The sequence below is a fragment of the Curcuma longa genome, chromosome 2 (assembly GCF_044706935.1).
Source record: "Curcuma longa cultivar G26 ecotype Majalengka, Jawa Barat chromosome 2, ITB_CL_G26_1.1, whole genome shotgun sequence".
NCBI classification, from domain to species: Eukaryota; Viridiplantae; Streptophyta; class Magnoliopsida; order Zingiberales; family Zingiberaceae; genus Curcuma; species Curcuma longa.
Window position 1 is genome coordinate 5,526,281 of NC_133862.1, and position 21,244 is coordinate 5,547,524.

Here is a 21,244-nt window from a genome sequence, read left to right on the forward strand (position 1 = left end):
GGGATGGTGTCCAAATGTTGATGACACTTTTTTCAGTTACCATATTCTTTTTTGGAAATCAGTTAGATTAATCTTTTTTAGTTATATCCAAGATTTGAAATCTCGAGCCGTTTTGGTCGATACTAGCAAAAATTTTCGTTACCATATCATTTCATTGATCGGAATAATATGATTTCGGTACCATATCATGTCATGTCCATACATTGACCATTTCGATGCTTATTTAATAAAATTATTAATAAAAATAATTAACTCTTTTTTTAATGAAGTAACAAGCAATAAGAAAATGCATTTTTCTGTCCTTTACAAATTGAGGGGCATATTTTGTTTTCAAATTCTGCAATATTGGAGTTTAAAGACACAAGAAAGTTTTCGATTGTTAAGGATGTAAATTTATTTGAAATGAATGTATAATTTTATATAATTATGTTTTGAAATTTCTTCATGAGCAATTGATAAGATATTTGATATTAAATACCATGTTATTTCTTGTATTTTGTTTGATAAAGTATAAATAAAAGTTTTGGTTTAAGTTAAATAATTCAAATTTTACCGTTTTGGTTTTAAGTTGGTTTTCTTTTAACTATAGTTATTAGACTGGACAAAAAAAAGAGAAAATAATTCTAAATGTTAAATGTAAAATATTATATTTTAGACCTAAATTAGATTTTAAATTTTATAATTAAATATATTAATTTTATAAATATAAAATTTCTAAAAAATAAAAATTTGACTCAAGTCAATAAAATTTAAAGATTTTGGATTCAAGTTTTTTTAAATAAAATCAAATTTTCTAGGTTCAATCATATTTCATGTACATAAGTTTTAAAAATAAAAATAATAATAAATTATTTTTAACTTGATAAAATAAATTTTCATTTAATCAAAGCAATATGTCATACATTGTAAAAGTCATAACACAAAAAATATCTTAGTTAATGTTAAATACTAAGTTTTATCATCTTTACTTTTTCCATTTTAAATTATTTTTAAAATTTTTAAATATCTAATTAGTTAAATCGAACTAATATTGTATATTTTGAGCGGTAAGAGTAGCTTATCACACAGTCTATTGAGAATAATAATTAGAATCAAATAAGTTCAAACTCAATTTGAATTTATTTTAATCAATTCAAAATTTAATTAAATTTATATATAGAATAAGTTAGTTTAAGGTTTAGGATTTATAAGTATTTAATTAGATTGAAGGGGAGCTTTGCCGCGACGATAAAGTTATTGTCGTGTGAACTAGAGATCACAGATTCAAGTCTCAAAAACAGCCTCTTACAAAGCAAGATAAAACTACATACAATAGGTCATTCATCGGGACCCCACATTGGCAAGAGTTTCGTGCACCGGACTGCCTTTTTTTTAATAAGATTATGATATTATTAAAAAAAGATTAGCAAATTACTTTAAGAAAGCCTACACTCTAAATGTTTTTCTATCTATCTCTTTTTCTCATCTTGACCAACTGCTCATCCACACTACGTCACATGTCACTTGTCACCCATCAACGTCTCCTTGTATTCCTCCACTTTCCTATTTTCTCTTCCTCTCTTTCCCATAGGGGTGTCAATTCGGGTAGGTTCGGGTCAGTTCGGGTCAGGTCGAAGTAAAAATATTATAAAAAAATCTCAACCCGAACTCAGCCATAAAATACTAAACCTAAACCTGGACCCAAATAAACTGACCAACCCGATTAAAAAAGATTTTTTTCTATTTTCCCTGATAATTCTTCACTTTTATCTCAATACTTGATCATTGTCATTCAAACCTTCTACTATTAATGTACATAATGCATCTTAAATTTCAAAATAAAATTTAATTTACCACTAAAAAGCCCTTAAACCCGAAATTCAAGTCAATTCAGGTCAACCCGAACCCAACAACCCCAATCCTAATCTGATATTTTCGTGTGGACTCAAGTCGGGTTCATTTTTGACACCCAACTTTCCCGTCCCTTCTAATCCTCCCCCCCCCCCCCAAACCAATCCTCTCTTCTCACTTTCATTGCTCTCTCTCTTGTCGCATGTTGTCGATGTCAAGATTATCTTGCATGTCGGTCAGCAGGCAAAATGATATATTTCGCTAGTACCAAACAGGATGGCTCGACGCCGAAAACCATAAGAATTATCATTAACAAGACTCACTTGTTTTTCATAATGAAGTAATTTTGCTTCCATCATAAGTTGTAAATGCAAAACCTAAAGAGAATTTGTGGGAAAAATACGGGAAAGTTTTTTTTTCATACTACATATCCTTATAGTGAAGGATCATGCTTTATAGGTTCCCATTTTATACATGCAACAGAAGAAAAAATGAATAGCATGACCTGGTAACTGCAACTTTGCTATCCCTAGGTACACTCAGTTGTGGCAAAGTGCATAGGGAGTGGTTGTTCACTAATCACTATCACATCACCTTGAACTCACCTTGAGGAAAAGTACAAAAGGTGCTATTGGAAAGCATAGTGAATATGATCAGAGATTTGATTCGAAGGAGAAAAAATATCTTGCAAGGGTGTTTGACATCATCTTGAAAGATTGTTGCAAGGGTGCTTTACGTCATCATCAAAGATTGTTGTCAGTAGGTAGGATGGTTGTTTTCAGTCTGCTTATTCCTCAAAATATCGGGGCACGAGATCCTGGCAGTGGTCTTACAAACCAAGCCAAATACAATACATCTGATTGCAAAGCCAGTAAAAACCAAGTATGAGCAAAGGGAAGAGGTTATGGTGGTCAAGCACACTATTAAAGCTAGGATGCGCTGTCTGATAGTACCACATGAATAAGCATGGTGGTCCATTACATAAACCGATCACTTATCAATTAGTTGAGCTTTTGAGATAAGTGGTTAATCAATCAACTCTGCCACAATAAGGAAAGGATAAATGGAGGAGAAAACTCAAAGGGTAGCATCAAAGAAGTGCCAATTTTGGGAAAGGATTCCAAATTGATATAAGTGGTTTAGGAATTTTATGATTTAACAGCCCTTATATCAAGTTGAAAGTAATAGACAACTGAAAGAATAGCATCCAGCCATCCATATATGGGATTCCAATCTAAAACATACTAGCTTACTAGAACAGTATCCCATGTGAGGTAATTATATATATTCCTAAAAAATAAATTGAACAAAATGTGAATAAATATCTAATGTTGAATATACATAATCTTTCATATGTAGTCTGAAATGTAATAGCATAAACAAAATTCTCAGCAGAGAACAAATTGTAAGGCATCAAAAGCCAAACAAATTTAAGGTGGATTCTGGCAGTGTAAAAGACATACCCTTTCTAACCTCTGAAGAAGTGCAGTCTTAAATTGACGAACACCACGACCACTCGAAGTAGGATCCAAACGATGAGCTTTCTCAAAAGCATAGAAACGACCTAATCCATTAAAAAACATCATACATTCAAACAAATACAATTGAGTATGATAACAGGATGAAATATAGATGTAGAAGGCTTGAATAATTCTTGCAAAAAGCTATAAATCAAGAACGAAAGAAGGAAATTAATTTCTACAAATTTGACCAGTCTATCACAGATCCAAGATAAAGAACCAATAAATGGATCTGCACTGCAATTTTTAAATTTTACTAGCTCACTTAGAATAACCACAAATAGTTTCAAGATGGGCAAAAATATACAAGATTAAAATCTTCTGTATTGTCTTAAGTAAAGGAAAACACACAGAGATAATTAAGGAGCAACCAGTTTATAATTGTCTTTCAAATGCCTGAAGGTACCTGAAGCAGAGAAAAAATTTGTATCCAGATCAAGGTTTAAGGAGCAACCAGTTTTTAATTGTCTTTCAAATGCCTGAAGGTACCCTATGCTCATACTGTTTAGGTTGCCCTTAAAGGAAAATAAGCTTTAGTAAGCTTTGGCAACTGATAATTAAGTTTGACAATTACAAAACACACCCGAATATTTCTATGGCTCAATATCTAAGGGAAATGACCAATATGATTCGGGAGCTAAAGACTGCTGATCATGAGTTGACTAATGAACAATAAATTTTGGCAGTAATCCGTTCCCTTCTTAATTCTTGGGAGACGATGAAACAGAATCTAACACACAGTTAAAGTATCAAGACTTTTTGATGTCTCACGCCATGTTAAACTCGAGGCGGAGAGAATTGAATCCACAAGGATATCTGGACAAACATTTATAGCTGAAGGTTCTATTAGAACGTTTGGATATAAGAATACGAAAAAATGATCCAAGGGAAAGGGAAACGAAGCTGGTGCTGCTGTTGTTGGGCTGGGTCCAAACAATAAGCAATTCAAAGGAAATAAACATGGAAAGAAACCTAAAAACAAACTGACTTATTTTTAATTGTGGCAAGAAGGCTCACTTCGCTCGAGAATGTACTGAGCCGAAGAAGGTATATCCATGTTTATCTTTCATTCATGAGCATAAGGTTGCTAGTACAGTGTTGTTAACTGATTCTTATCCTTTATGGATTATAGATTCGGGAACAACAAACCATTTAACACGTGAGCAAGCTACATTCATGGGGTACCGTCGGATATCAGCTGGCAACAAATGGATATATGTAGGAAACAATGCAAGGATTGAAGTCAAAGGAGTTGATACTTGCAAACTCAATCTACGTGATAGACGTACATTACTTCTATATGATGTCCTTTATGCACCTGAAATTAAACGGAATTTAATTTCTGTTAATTGTCTTCTTGAATTGGGTTATTATATTAACTTTTACAGCCGGTGTATGAAACTTCAAATTAACTCTGTGTTAATAGGATATAGTTTTTTAACAAATAGTTTCATGGTTCTTGATGTAGAACCGAATATTGATTATGAAATTGATGGTTATTTTTCAAACATTGCTCTTACTAGCAATGCTGATATTAATGATGAAATTTAGCATGCTAGATTAAAGCATATTGAACAAGAACGAATGAATAGATTAGCTAAAGAAGGTCTGTTAGGCATTCATGCTAAGATAAACTTGTCTATGAGCATTGTCTTGTTGGAAAATCAACTAGGAAATCATTTGGTAAGATTATTAGAGCTGAATTACCATTGCAATTAATTCATTCGAATATTTATGACCCGATGAATGTGAACGTCAAACATAGAGCTTCCTATTTCATTACATTTATTGATGACTTCATATGTTTTGGTCATGTGTATTTGATTTCTCATAAATATAAAGTATTAGATTGCTTCAAACATTATATGAACGAAGTTGAGAATCAATTGGATCGTAAGATTAAAACCTTACACACTGGCCGTGAAGGTGAGTATTTATCTAATCAGTTCAAGGTAATATGTAATAATAAAGGGATTATTAGACAACTAACAATCCCAGGAACTCCACAGCAAAATGGGATTGCTGAAAAAAGAAATCGAACTCTTCTAGATATGGTTAAGTCTATGATAACTCAAGCTAATTTGTCAATTTCTTATTAAGGAAATACTTTATTAGCAGCAACGTATATATTTAACTGAGTGTCTTCTTCTGTTCCCTCTACACCTTATGAACACTAGACAGGTAGAAAATCATATTTGAATAATCTAAGACCTTGGAGGTCAGCTGCCTATATTCATGATCGTACTCACAAATATGGGAAACTAAGACCTAGGGGTATGGAGTGTATCTTTATAAAAAATTTTGAAACCTCCAAAGGTTATGTTTTCATTGGTGAGTAACAAGATAGAACCATTTCTGAATTAGAATCGAGATACTACTTTTCTCGAAACTGCGTTCCCAACTAGAGGTGACGTTGATAAAACTATTCCATTATTTGAGGAGGATGATATTTTATCAACGATAAAAGTATCACAAGGGATGTCTGAAGCTAGTCAACTCAGTGGGAGTGATTTGTCAATTAATGAGATGATTTCTCAACAATTCAACCTGCGAAAAAGTAATCATAAGATTATTCCTCGAAAAATATTTGATATTGAGAATGAGGCATTAGTGATTCTCCCAATTGATGATAAAGAACATCAAACTGTTGTGGAAGCATTGAGATGCTCAGTTAAAGAAAAATGAAGAGTTAGAATGGATGAAGAAATGGGATCAATGAAAAAGAATCAAGTTTGGGAATTAGTCGATCTTTCTTCAGGCCGAAGGGCTATTGGAAATAAATGGATTCTCAAAATTAAGAGGTAAGAATATGGATCGATTAATAGAAACAAAGCTCGTTTTGTTGCAAAGGATAAAAAATATTTTCTCCCATTGTGAAGTTTGTATCAATACGAGTCATTTTAGCTATTATAGCATAATTTGACTTTGAATAATATCATATGAATGTAAAACAGTTTTCCTTAATGGTGAGCTTGACGAGGAAATCTATATGGCACAGCAAGAAGGTTATATTGCTGCAGGTCAAGAGAATAAAGTGTGTAGACTTAAAAAGTCTATATATGGTCTAAAACAAGCGTCAAGACAATGGAACATAAGATTTAATGAAATCTTTTTATCTTATGGTTTTGAAATGAAGATCATTGGATTTTCTTGAAAAAAAAAGGAAGAAAGTTTGTCATTTTATCACTATATGTTGATGTTATGCTAATAGCTGAAAATGATATAAAATTTGTGATAGAAATCAAAATGTGGCTTTCATCACAATTTGACATAATAGATATAGGAGAAGCAGAGTACATCTTAGAAGTGAAGATCATAAGAAATCGATCAAAAAGACTTTTGAGTTTGTCTCAAAAGGCTTATATCAATAAAATGTTACACCATTTCAGCATATCTAATTGTAACATTGAACAGACACTTATAGCAAAAGGTACTGTTCTGAACAAAAGTATGTGTCCCAAGACTCCAGAAAAAATAGCCAAGATAAAGAAAAAAATCATATGTCAGTGCCTCTAAAACTTAAAAAGTTGTCTGGAACTGCAAATTTTAAATATTTAGAATTATTTTTACAAGACAATAGAGAGCTTGAGAGAGATGTCTTACATAAAATACAAATAAGATGGTTGAAATAGAAGAGAGCATCAAGTGTTTTATGTGATCATAAAATACCTCTAAAACTTAAAAAGTTCTATAAAATGAAGGTTAGACCTAAATGTTGGACTATGCCTCGAGCACATGAACAGAAAATGAGAGTTGCAGAAATAAAGATGTTAAGGTGGATGTGTGAACGTATGGGGATAAAAAAAATAAGAAATTAGAGAGAAAGTTGGCGTTGCATCTAATAAGGAAAAACTACAAGAGACACGTTTAAGATGGTACGAGTATATACTTAGACGATCAATAAATGCTCCAATTAAGTGATGTGAAACTATAATAAATACGCACATCAAATGAAGAAAAGAAAGACCAAAAAAAACTTAGCTAACAATAATAAAATAAGATAAAATTTATTTAAGCATAGATGATAATATAGTAAGGGATATAGCCCAATGGCATAGAAGATTCTATATAATCAATCTCACCTAGTGGGGTAAGCTTAACTGTTATTGTTGTTGTTGTTGGCACTCTTTCTAGATACTTATTTTCTTGTGAAATGAATTTCACATTAATGGATTGTTTAATTCATATAATCAAAGTAATGGGAGCCAGGATTAATCCCTAATGTGGAAACATATTATGGAAGAATGACCATAGGAGGATAACACATTTTAAACTTAAACACAAGTAATAAAGTGTAACAAATGGTGATCGATACACGAGATATATAAAGAGCAAGTTAAGTGGAAATAACAAAAACTAATGTCGAGATATGCATTCTGATTAAGGATTCAACCCTTGCGGTTTTAATGGAGGCTTTGCACGTTGGTGAGTTAGTTCGGATTTCAACACATTTTAATATTCTATCGGGGCATCAGCAACTCGTGTTTAGGGTGGAGCTTCAACAAATTAGCACATTAACTGGAATCTTGGTCCCATTCGTCTATTTTTACTTTCAGACATCTACCCATACTTTTGTGGATACTATTACAATCAACAGACACATCTCTAGATTTTCAACATAAGCGATAAATTGGAACCAAAGCTTGTCAAATTGGTAATCATTTAAAGCTTGCTAAGTGGTGATAACCCAAAGTTTGATAATAGGTAATGACGAAAAGCTTACCAAGTGGTGATATCTTCAAGAATGGGTGATATCTAAAAGTTCACCTCATAATTTTTTTAATAATTTAAAAGTTTGTTAAATTCTTACTTTTGGCCTCCAATTGCAGAGTGATTATTTAAATGATTTCTTTGCTAATTGTGATCTCTCATTGTGATATGTTATTGGTTGTAATCTCTCAATTAAGATATATTGTTTAACTTGTTTGCTCTAACATTAATGGAGATTTCACATACCAAATGAATTGTAATTTGATGGACAGAACTAGTGCAAAGCATGACAATATATAACAACCAAGTCTTCCCACTAGGTGAAATTGACTATATGGATTCTTTTATATTATTTAGCTTTATCTCTTATTATATCATTATTTATATTTAAAAAAAAAATTATCTTGTTTTATTATTGCTAACCAAGTCTTTTTTAGTCTTCCTCTTCCTCTTGATGTGCACATTTGTCATAATTTCACATTACCTAACTGGAGCATTTATTGATCATCTACATACATGTCTGTATCATCTTAAACGTGTCACTCAGAATTTTCCCTCAATAAGTGCAATCTCGATTTTCTCTATAATATTTTTATTTCTTATCTTATCCATCCTTGTATATCCGCACATCCACCTTAACAACCTCATCTCTGCAACTTTTATCTTCTACTCATGTGTTCAAATCATAGTCTAACATTCAATTCCATATAACATAGCATGTCTGACCGTCGTTTTGTAAAACTTTCCTTTAATCTTAAAGATACTTTATGACCACAAAGAACACCTGACGCTCTCCTCTATTTCAACTTGTTTGTATTTTATGTCAAATATCTCTCTCAATCCCTCTATCCTTTTATAAAAATGATTCTAAATACTTAAAGCTCTCAGTTACAGACAATTCGTCATCTCTTATCTTAACAATTATCTTATTACGTCTAATATTATCAAATTTAAATTTTATATATTCTGTCTTTCCTCCACTAAATTTAAAACTTTTTACTTTTAGTGTTTCTCATAATAATTCGAGTTTAGTATTTACTCCTTCACGTGTCTCTACCAAAGCAATATCATCTACAAATAACAAACACCATAATACCATATCTTGAATATGTTCAATGAGTTTATCCATGATTATTGTAAAAGATAGTCTTAGAATTGATCGTTAATGTAATCTTATTTTTATGGGAAACACTTCAATTAATCTGTCTGAAATCTCCACTCTTGTCATTACATCCTCATATATATCTTTAATGAGTTCAATATACCTATGTTAACAGCTCTTTTTCTAAAATTTTCTATATAATTTCTTTTTTGGACGTTATCATAACTTTTTTTAATTGGCGAATATCTTAGGTAAGTCTTACTTCTATTTCCGATACTTTTCAATTACTTGTATGAGAAGATGTATAGCTTTGGCATAAATCTAACGTATGTCCAACCCCAAAATGAACTCAAAAAATAACCAGAGTGGATTTCTAGAACTCCATTTCTGCGACAAACTAATTAAGGGCACGATGACTAATTAATCAAAAGCTGAAATTAAGAAAGATTTCTCACATACCTTCAACAGTACAGGATAACAAACCGGCACATGGCAGATAAGAAGCGCACAAAAGATACTTATGTGCATGAGCTGTTAGCGACTTGAATCATAGGAACAAAGTAGAATTGTAGGGAAAAATTAGTCAAACATGTACAACCCCGAAATGAACCGAAGAGATAAGCATCAGTGATTCATGTGACTCTTACAAACGCGAATCAGAAGCAAGAAATAGAGGCCTTGATTACCAGCAGACAAAGCCAAAACTAGGAAAAATATCTCACAAGCACATTCGGCGGTAGGGAATCATATAAAACCAATAATTAAATCATGTAAAACCCAAGAACCAAAAACATGGCAGACAAGGAACGAGCAGAAAAAAAAAAACTCACAAAGATAAGCGACGCGTGGGTTCTGGCTCTCGACCTCGTTGGCGACTCGGAGGATGGGCAAGATCTCGAAGAGCGACGACGGCACGACCTCACTGTCGAAGATCGACTCCCCGAGGTTCCCCGCCGTTTGTGTCCGCTGAATCCGCCGGGCCGGCGGCTGATCCGGCGCCCGTCTAGACGAAGACATTTCCCTCGAACCGACTCCTAAACGACGACGACAGCCTACGATGAGGCGCCTACTGTGGCGATCGTGCAGGGCATCAACAAGGGAGAAAGATTTACCTGAGCTAGGGATCTACGAGCCCCGCATGACAGGGATCGCAGAGCTAGAGAGAGAGAGAGAGAGCTGCGAAAGGAACCCTAAAAAAGAAAGCAGCGAGAGGAGGAGGGAGCAGCGAGTAAGCTGCTGCTTAACGCAACGCTTGGCAGGGCGACGGGTTGGGGGAGAGAGAAAGAGAAGATGACGGTGCAGTGGACCGGAAGTGAAAGACAAGATAAAATGGACGCTCGTGTTAAAAGTAACGGGTCCTCGTCAATGTTTGGCCAGAAACTTGGAGTTAATTACGAGTCGACCATTAACGGTTGGATTGTCGCCGTTCCGTGCTAAGTGTCCACGCAGGCGTGTTCGAATTTTGAATGTTTGAGGACGAAATGGTCATTCTCTTCCTTGCTTGCAAAACTAATTTATTCAATACAATTTTTTCTTTTTATAAAACTACATTAATAAGTCTATTCCAACTATATCAATCCTATCTTTATTATGTTATTATTTATATTTTTAAAAAATATTTTATTATTATTAATTAAGTTATTTGATTTTTTCCACCATTTAGTGTATATATTTATTTATATTATCTAATTAAAATAATTTTTAATTATCTAAGTTAAATGTGCCTATCTAAAATTTTTTTTATTAAGACACAACTCCAATTCACTTTAATGTTTTCCATTTATTATTCTATTGTTTTTGTATATTTACATATTTATTTTAATATTTTTATTTTTATGACTAATGCTATTTCAGCAATAAAATAAAATAAAATATGCTATTTCAATGATCGCATATGGGAATTGCAGTTGGTCATAAAGGCATTGTCTCAGCTTCATTGAGATTCGATTCTTATTTACTTTAATAAGTCTGTTCTGCATCAAACAACTTAATCATGTCCTAGGAATCAATGGCGGAGTCAAAATTGTTTATTTACCCGAATTGATCTGTACCTCGAACTATGTTTTTTCTTCTATTGTCGATTCCCCAGGCTACTTTTCTTTTTTCCACTATCAATTTTCTTAATCTTCCTTTTCTCAAATGTGATCGATTGTAGTCTGCTTCCGAGCTAAAGCTCAAGTAAATCAAAACGTGGCTCCGCTCTTGCTAGGAACGACTCATGCTCTATTCATGCATTCAAGTCAGATGATTCAATATTTAACTTTATATAAATATAATTATTTAATCATAATTTTATAAAATAAATAAATAAAAATATCTTAATAACAAAAATATATGATATTTTTCTCCTCTTTCGGTTTGTATTTCATGTAATACATCTTTCCCATCCTCCTTTATTCTTTATAAAAAAATCAATATTTAAAACTTCCAATTAAAATAATTGATCATCCCTCATTTTAATAATTATCATATTACATCAAATATATATATATATATATATATACAGCTCTGATATCCTACCCAACGCCCCCGCGCGACCCCGATGCGCGATCAGCCGACCCTTCGTCGTTCATCGCCGCCGTTCGTCGCCGTCCGGTCACCGCCGGCCGCCATCCCGGGCTCGTTGGAACCGCAACTCGATGGCGCACACACCGGCATCGGATTCCGGCCGGATTGAGTCGAAATCCGGCTGGAATTCCGGCCGAAACAGAGCAGACAGTGTCTGCCGGCGATTTCGTCGGATTCCGGCCGAAATCGCCGGCAGACACTGGCGGCCGATTTCGATCGGAATTCGGCCGAATCGGGGCCGAACTCCGGCCGCGGTCGACGCGTCGGCGCCGGGCGCGTCAACCGCGGCCGGAGTCCGGCCCCGATTCAGCCGGAATCCGACCAGATTCCGACGAAACCGCCCAACAGTGTCTGTTGGCCGGTTTCGGCCGGAATCCGATCGGATTCCGGCCGAATCGGGGTCGAAATCCGGCCACCTCCGGACCGCCGTCGAGTTGCGGTTCCAACGGGCCCGGTCCGGCAGCGGGAGGTGGCCGAACGACGGTGAACAATGGTGGAGAAGCGACGAAGGTCCGAGGAGCAACACTGTGCAATCGCGATAAACGGACGGCTGTGGTTTCACGCGATTTGGCATAGACGGCAGGGATCGATCGCGCACGAGTCGGGCAGGATACCGTCGCGCAATATATCAAATCTATATATATATATATATATATATTTATATTTATATTTAAAAAAATAAATTATTTTTCCCCTCTCCAATTCACGTGCGCTCGTGCAACGCCAGTAGAAGCGTGATTCGGACAAAACATGGAGGGTAGTTTCGTCCAACAAAATGTGAGAGCAATCATTAAATGTTTGCCCACCACGTACCTGCATCAAAAGCCGCGCAGCTTTCAGCAGGGGGCCCACGCCGATCAGCTTTACGCGCGGAGAGTTAATATGCGGTACTAGTACAGTTTGTTCTCTCTAAACTTCTTTCGCAGACCCATTTAATTCAAAATGCGTGGCTTTGCATCTTCCTGTATAAAATAATCTCATAATTCTTATTATGCTTTCTTAAATAAATAAATATCACATATAAATATATAAATATATATTTTAGAAAGCTAAAAAAAATGACATCAATCAGTAAAATAATTTGTTGAACTGATATTGATATAAAAAAAAATAGTTTCCTTTTCTAAAAGATAACTTCCTGTTCCTGTTGAGATCGACTTCCGAACGCGTCGCCGGACCAGTCAACATATAGGGGAAGAGAGGGGGATGCAACCGCCGGAGAGGGCCTTCACACCGAGGGAGGAGAGAGGATCAACCACCGGAAGGCCCTGAAACATCACAGGAGAACAGAGGTCATCCTGGCGCCAGGGAGTCCCCGGACGGCCACTCCGACGCTCAAGTCAGCCCAGTCAGGAGGAAGAAGAAGTACAGTAAAATAAAAATACTGTAATGAAATGCTCAGCCCAAAAAAGATAAGAAGAGTGAGAGAGAGAGAGCGAGAAGAGAGAGCCCGGAGAGACCTCCTTCTTTAGTTTATCTTCTCCCTCCCTTTTTATACCTCATGAGCTCCCTCTTGTCATGATCGGCGAGGAGTTCTTTCTGTTGAAGGCTTGACGTTGCCTCGAGAAAAACACTTTTGAGAGATCTCATCCCCATTAATGCTAGTCTGACAAGGGACGATTACTTTCTCTGACAAGTCATGTCAAGTTAAGACTTAACAAAGTGATTTGTTAGAAAGAGAAGGAAAAAAGTTATTTTTGAGAGGTCACATCACATCTAATTATTATTGATGGAGACTCAGAGTGATGTATAGGGACTGGGCCGTGGAGTGGTTGAATGGCTAGAGCTGAGCTGCTGCGTTTGAAGGGGCAGAGTAGACTGCCGAGTCGAACAGGCTGAGTGGAGAGCTGAGCCGAACTGAATGGCAGTGCTAGGCTGCCGAACTGACTGGCAATGCCGGACTGTCGAATCGAGCCGAATGGTAGTGCTGGACTGCCGAGCCGGGCCGACTGGGTAGAGTAGGCCAAGTCCTAGATGATCGAATCTGTGAGGGGGAGGGGGTTATAACATCCATAAAGGTTCGGCATGCTGACTAGTTCGGCGACGCGTCCGGAAGCCGATCTCAACAGGAACACTTCCATAAAATTAAAACTATAATTTATAATATATCGTTAATATGGAATGCTTAACAGAAATTAATAAATATTTTGCCAATATTAAAAAAAATCTTAGAAGATATCGGAGAGAACGTTTATCCGATACGATATTTTCCTGTTTATTCGGCCAATTGTGCTTTTTTTTTGGGCTTTCTGTTAGCGCGCGCATATGAATGTCGTTGCTATATAACGCACCAACCTCCCCAGGGTTTTCTCAATTCGCTTCCTTCCGCGTTCCGATTCCGCTCTCGACATCGCCGATTGCGTGCCTCGTCAAGAATTCTCGATCCGGGTAGGCAATGGAGACTCTCCCATCGGCGGCGGAACGACAGCAGCTCGTCTCCTTCTTCCTCGAGATCGCCGCTGGCCAGACCGCCGATGTCGCCGCACAATTTCTTGAGGTTTTACCTTGTCGTCCTCTCGCTCTTGATCGTTCGTGCGTAGCAGTTATCCTAGAGCGATGATTCCTCGTAATTGAATGTTTTTTTATTCCTTTTTCGTCTTGTTTTAAGTGCATTGAACTACGATTGTCGAGGATTGCTGTTTGAGCTGGGCCGATTTTGAATTTTAGGGTTGCTATGTGGTGGTACTGTAATAGTGAGTCTTTAATTGCGGATGTATTTTACAGGCTACAGGTTGGAAGCTTGATGAGGCTGTACAGCTCTTCTACGACAGCAATGAAAGTGGTGGGGTGGAGTCATCTTTCTTACCTCGACAGACTAATGGAATTGCTAGGTGGTCTTCGACTAAACTTGTGAAAATTAGATTGTGTTTTTGTTGGATATAGTTTTCGATGACTCTGTTCTTATGTTTTTTTTTTGAAATTTCTGTTTCTTCAGTGAGGAAAATATTATTGCCAGTGGTAGTTCAGTGCCAGGTGCCCTTGAAGATGAAGTGCGAGCACCTTTGCCTGTCATAAGAGATACCCTTTACGAAGATCCTGCTTTTTCCAGGTCTGATTCTCCTTATGTCGCATTCATTTTGCAAAATCTGTGCACTTCTATTAACTTAGTTTGCATAATTCTATCTATTGTCGCGTGCTAATACATTTTCAAAGTTCAATTATTTGATGGTTCCTTTATTGGCATTGAATTTTATTTAATACTAAACACCACAGGGCTTCATCAAGTTCAGATGTTCCCTTCGGCATGTCAAGACATTCTGCTGTTTGGGAATCAAGCGAGAGCGCTGTGTCAACATCAAACGATACCCATCGCAATCTTGCTTCATTATATACTCCACCTTTTGCCTTGATGTTCCAAGGGCGCTTTGACCAGGTGCAACGATTATGCAGACATCTCTTGTTGTAGTTACACAGTTATCCTTTTGTTGAACGAATTTGTAGAATATAGATTTTTGGAAATTTGGGGATTTTGCTCATGTGTTATTCATTTGTGTAGGCGAAGGTTGAGGCATCCCTTCATGGCAAGTGGTTGCTGGTCAATGTGCAGTCTAATGAAGAATTTAACTCGCACATGGTAGGTGAACTTGAACTACTTTTCTTTGATTTCACTTTTACAAAATTGTGACTTTGGAAGTATTTCATGTTAAAGCTCAACCGCGATACATGGGCAAACACAGCTGTCGCAGAAACTATTCATTCTAATTTCATTTTCTGGCAGGTTAGTTGATTGTCTGGTATTGCTTATTTGTTAGCTGATCATATATATATGCATTGATTTTTCTCACATTTCTTTAAGCACTTTTTGTGCTTCTTTGCATATGGTTGTATAATTGATTTCTTTATACATCACATTGTTATTGCAATTTTAGGTATACCATGATACTACTGAAGGGCAGAAGGTTCGCACTTTCTACAAGTTGGTTACGCTTCCTGCTGTATTACTCATTGATCCCATCACTGGACAAAAGATGAATGCATGGACTGGCATGGTTCATCCAGAGAGGTTTCTGGAGGTAGAGAAATATAGGCTTACATTAAAATAATTATATTTTCAATTGACTGTTTGTCAGCGTGTCACTGTTGAATTATTTGCATGCAATTAATTTTTTTTAGCATAGCATTGTCATTCCCTTCATTTCCTAGTTGTCTGAGTAGAATCAACAGACCCATTGCAGATGAGATTCTTTTAGTGATGGTGTTCATGTTAGTGGATGTTGATTTTATTTCAAGTTAGAAACCTGGAAGGGCCCCTGTGTGATAAACCTTTCTAAGATGCGTGGCACTGTAGTTAATCTGATATTTAGTGTTTTTTTTTTTTGATACAGGAGTTACTTCCCTTCCTCGACAGAGGCCCAAAGGAGCACTATGCTTTTCTTCTTCAAAAACGGCAAAGAGCTGCACATGATTCTGCTGTTACTAATGTAGCAGGTGAGTTCAAGATGGTTAATGAAGAAACTAGAATTAACTAATACCTTCGTTTACTTTATGCATCTAAATCAGTACACACCCTGAGAAAGCATACAATTTTAGTTTAAACTGTTAAGGAAGTCTTTATAATTTGAATTTGCTAATGTCAGCTTCTATTTTAGGCAAAGAGGCCGTGAAGGATGATGCAGAGATGGTGCAGGCCTTAGCTGCTGCCTCCCTCGAGGACGATGAAGAATCCAGACCAGAGAAATCTGATCATGCAACCAATTCAAATGAAAAGCTAACCTACCCACCACTTCTCGAAGAACCACAAGGCAGCAAAGGACTATGCAGAGTTGCGATTCGTCTCCCCGATGGGTGCAGACTCCAAAGAAAATTTCTCATCACCGATTCAATCAAGGTTTAGTTTATGCAATGAAATTTAATATTTTCAGTTAATTTTTTAACTGTGAACAAGCTCAATGTCTGTGATTACAATGCAGCTGTTATGGTCTTTCTGCTCTTCAAAATTGGAGGATGGACTGAAACGACCCTTCCACTTCATCCAATTAATCCTTGGTGCATCATCGAGAAGTCTCAAATACGAGAGCGACTTGACTTTTGAAGCCGCTGGTTTGTCGAACTCAATGATCAGCTTAGTTTGGGACTGAAGTTTCAGGAAGACCCCAACCCCAATTGTTTGGTTGGGCACGGAATTTTAGTAGTTGTTTTGTAGTTTAAGGCAGAGTTATGCATTACTAATTTATCAGATAGTACGACAATGCTACAGTGGGATTAAATGTATATGGATTCTCTACCTACGATTTCCAGGAATAATTTTTTTTTTTTTTTTTTGTATTTTCAGTTCTAATTCTTTTCTGGGTTGGAAAAGGTCTGGATCTTTTCATTTATTTATTAATTTATTCATTTTGATGATTGAGACCCAGATTCTGAGGTTAATCGAACATTTGGTATTATTGCTCCCTATCTTGCCTTTGTGATTTGTCATTATCTAGTCAGTTTTAAGAATCATAATAGGTTGGATTTGTATTGGATTCCATATTCTATGTGTTCATCTTTATTTATTATATTTATTTTCATTCTTATCGATTATTCAACTTTCATCTTCATATTCATTAAAGAATTGATTATCAACTTATTTCGATAATCAATTTTGAATGTCAACTAGTGTATTGTTCTTTGAAATTCTTACTTGGTTTATCAAACTCACTTCCATACACGAATCTAAAAATTCTCATAATCAGTATTTAATGCCCTAATCAGTGCACAAAAGAGTAAGATCGAATTGGTTGATACATTACCACTTGGAACATTAATGCCCAAGTTGGTGCATCCACGCTTGAACATTAATGCCCTAATCGGTGCATTCACAACCAAGCCTTAGGTAGTTCATCCCTTCCTTGCAAACATAAAACATCGAGAAAATACATTTACCCCACAATCTCCCACGACTTTTATATCTCTAAGTCTTTTAACTTTAATTAAGTTATCTACTCATAAAATACAAAATAAGATCTTCATCAAATTCTTTAACATATAATACATGATAACTCCTTTTAACATTTTTATTCACTTTTTAAAAATTTTATTCACTTTTTGTTATTAAGTTATTAAATTATTTAACATTTTTATTCATTTGTAACATATAATACCTAAAGTTTAGTTGTTGATTGCTTTGTTGTTGTTATAAAATTTTTGACTCAGCCGACAATATGAGCATATTGCCTTATGCTTATTTTTAGGGTTCAATAGTCCTCCTATTTTGCAAATCTCGACTCATTTTGATTCGCATGTGGTGGTTTGATATAGTTCAATCAAGAATTAATTCAATGACTATGAATACCATTTAATAGTCTATGAGATAGAATTGAATTGATTACTGCGGGGTAGATATTGCTGTAAGGCAAGGGTCGAATCTTAGAGAAGTTAAAAAAATGTCCTTCCCACAATAGCAATTACAACTTCTTGATTTATCTCTTCATAGATTGTCATAAGACCAACTGTGTGGAGCTGCTAGAGTGGCGGATTCCACCTTTGCTACAATGAATGCCATTTAATAGTTCCTATGAAGTGCCCAATTAACTAGAGGAGGATAGACTTGCTATAATCGGACAAGAGATCAATTTCCAACGGACGCATACCCTTGGGAACAAAATCCCTCCTACTCTTTAACCATTTGGCGACCGATTATAAATTGACTCTGTGATTTATCTCCTTTCATAAAACTTGAGGATGAGTTGTGAGAAACGTTTGAGTGAGTGTAATCACCTTTTTGCTATAATGAATATAATTTAATAATTCAATGACTAATTCAATAGCATCACAATTTGAAACTTAGCTAGAGCAAGGAAAGACTTTATAGTGGATTTTTGATTGTGGAGGTCGATTGTTAGACAAATTGCCACGAGCATGCCTTCGGAGAAAAAAAAACCCCGCTTACTCTCTTGTCATTTGGCGGTCGGCTATAAGATGACCCCGTGATTTACCTTCCTTCACATAACTTGGGGACGAGCTACGAGGGACGCCTGGGGTGAGCATAATCACCATTTGACTATAACTTGGGGACGAGCTACGAGGGACGCCTGGGGTGAGCATAATCACCATTTGACTACAATGAATACATTTAATAATTCAACGACTAATTCAATAGTACCACAGTTTGAAACTTAATTGGAGTAAGGACCTCATAGTGAATTTTCGACTGTGGAGATCAGTTGCTAGATGAATTGCCATGAGCTTTTTCAGATTTATTGGTGGACTAATCGAAGGTGATCCACCTCCAAGATTAGTTGGGTGGGTTTGGATACCTGTATTATAAAAAAAAATAAATACAATTTGTCCTCCCCCCCCCCCCCCCCCCCAACACACACAATTTGATAACCAGCTAGGGCATGTAATAAGACTATCAATTGATGGAGCAGCTGTGTAAGGCGGTGCATATAATTGACAAGCTTATGCAACTCTACCGTAGAAGTTGTGGAGGTCGGCTACCATGTTTATACTATCGTGAACGCTTTCAAATTTATATGGTAGGCGGATAATTGAGAGGGTCGTCCACCTTGAAAAATATCTAAATATTTAGATACCTGAATTAAAAAAAATAATATAATTTATTGACATTATACCATTTAATAGCCTTCAAGATATAATTGAATTGATTACTGCGGGGTAGATATTGCTGTAAGGCAAGTGTCGAATCTCAGAGAAGTTAAAAAAATGTCCTCCCCACAGTAGTTAATTATAATTTCTTGATTTATCTCTTCATAGATTGTCGTGAGACCAACTGTGTAGAGCTGCTAGAGTGACGGATTCCACCTTTGCTACAATGAATACCATTTAATAGTTCCTATGAAGTGCCCAATTAACTAGAGGAGGATAAACTTGCTATAATAGGACAAGAGATCAATTCCCAACGAACGCATACCCTTGGGAACAAAATCCCTCCTACTCTTTAACCATTTGGCGACCGATTATAAATTGACTTTGTGATTTATCTCCTTTCATAAAACTTGAGGATGAGTTGTGAGAAACGTTTGAGTGAGTGTAATCACCTTTTTGCTATAATGAATATAATTTAATAATTCAATGACTAATTCAATAGCATCACAATTTGAAACTTAGCTAGAGCAAGGAAAGACTTTATAGTGGATTTTTGATTGTGGAGGTCGATTGTTAGACAAATTGCCACGAGCATGCCTTCGGAGAAAAAAACCCCTCTTACTCTCTTGTCATTTGGCGGTCGGCTATAAGATGATCCCATGATTTACCTTCCTTCACATAACTTGGGGACGAGCTACGAGGGACGCCTGGGGTGAGCATAATCACCATTTGACTATAACTTGGGGACGAGCTACGAGGGACATATGGGGTGAGCATAATCACCATTTGACTACAATGAATACATTTAATAATTCAACGACTAATTCAATAGTACCACAGTTTGAAACTTAATTGGAGTAAGGACCTTATAGTGAATTTTCGACTGTGGAGATCATTTGCTAGATGAATTGCCATGAGCTTTTTCAGATTTATTGGTGGACTAATCGAAGGTGATCCACCTCCAAGATTAGTTGGGTGGGTTTGGATACATGTATTATAAAAAAAATAAATACAATTTGTCCTCCCCCCAACACACACAATTTGATAACCAGCTAGGGCATGTAATAAGGCTATCAATTGATGGAGCAGCTGTGTAAGGCGGTGCATATAATTGACAAGCTTATGCAACTCTACCATAGAAGTTGTGGAGGTCGGCTACTATGTTTATACTATCGTGAACGCTTTCAAATTTATATGGTAGGCGGATAATTGAGAGGGTCGTCCACCTTGAAAAATATCTAAATATTTAGATACCTGAATTAAAAAAAATAATACAATTTATTGACATTATGTACGTCAATAATATTTTGTTAGTATATATCGAGAGTTAGTAACTTAGAATTTTTATATATCATTTTTTTTGAAAAAAAATATATAATTGGGATATTTGGAGAAATTATACTCATAAAAAACAATTTCATTTTATCATTATGTTAAAATTGATAGTGAAAAAAAAAATTCAAACTAGAAAAAAAAAGGAATGAACCCACTATTGCTAGCTCCTTAGACTAGTCCTGGAGCAATTTAGTTCTAAGACATAAAAGGTAAACAAATGCGAAAATAATAAACAATAATTAGTTATAAGACAAAAAATAAAGCAAATGAGAAAAATAATAATCAATGCCAGTTTGCGTAATTTTCATAAATCAGTATAAATTTTATTATATGGACACATTATGCGGGAGGGCAAGAAACCGTTGACTATATAGACAAACATTTTTATTAAAAGGAAAATAGAAAAATAGCTCCCAGCGAGGATCGAACTCGCGACCTTTCGCTTACGAAGCGAACGCACTACCACTATGCTATGGAAGCAGCTGTGACATAACAATATTATTATTACATAATATTTTATAAAAAATGGGAAAAATTCTTGGATCATATAGATATTGATTTCAGATGTGACAATTTAATTTTTAATATATAGCCCAAGAAGTTTCTATCTAACCCAAAAGCTAATCGCATTTGAACAATGCCTTAACAACAA

The 21,244-nt window shown here is 35.8% G+C and overlaps 2 protein-coding genes and 1 non-coding gene across 3 annotated transcripts in view; 1 reads left to right on the forward strand and 2 right to left on the reverse strand.

The window, feature by feature from the left end:
- The window catches only part of LOC141818354 (callose synthase 3-like), a 50,192-nt gene extending 39,735 nt beyond the window's left edge, over positions 1-10,457 (reverse strand). Inside the window, exons 1-3 of the mRNA XM_074705868.1 lie at positions 10,275-10,457; positions 9,993-10,196; positions 3,294-3,394 (exon numbers count right to left, since the gene is read on the reverse strand). Of these exons, the coding sequence (XP_074561969.1) occupies positions 3,294-3,394; positions 9,993-10,179 (288 nt within the window). The 5' untranslated portion in view covers positions 10,180-10,196; positions 10,275-10,457. The remainder of the gene's footprint in view (positions 1-3,293; positions 3,395-9,992; positions 10,197-10,274) is intronic.
- A 3,668-nt stretch (positions 10,458-14,125) lies between these two features.
- On the forward strand, positions 14,126-16,808 carry LOC141822426 (plant UBX domain-containing protein 7-like). Its single transcript, XM_074709874.1, has 10 exons — positions 14,126-14,227; positions 14,455-14,561; positions 14,666-14,779; positions 14,944-15,103; positions 15,227-15,304; positions 15,380-15,448; positions 15,600-15,743; positions 16,056-16,158; positions 16,320-16,558; positions 16,641-16,808. Exons 1-10 carry the CDS (start codon positions 14,126-14,128, stop codon positions 16,806-16,808), a joined length of 1,284 nt encoding a protein of 427 aa, XP_074565975.1.
- Positions 16,809-21,000: 4,192 nt separating this feature from the next.
- TRNAT-CGU (transfer RNA threonine (anticodon CGU)) lies at positions 21,001-21,072 on the reverse strand. Its single transcript has one exon. It is a non-coding gene; the product is annotated as a tRNA-Thr (tRNA).
- Positions 21,073-21,244: the final 172 nt, after the last annotated feature.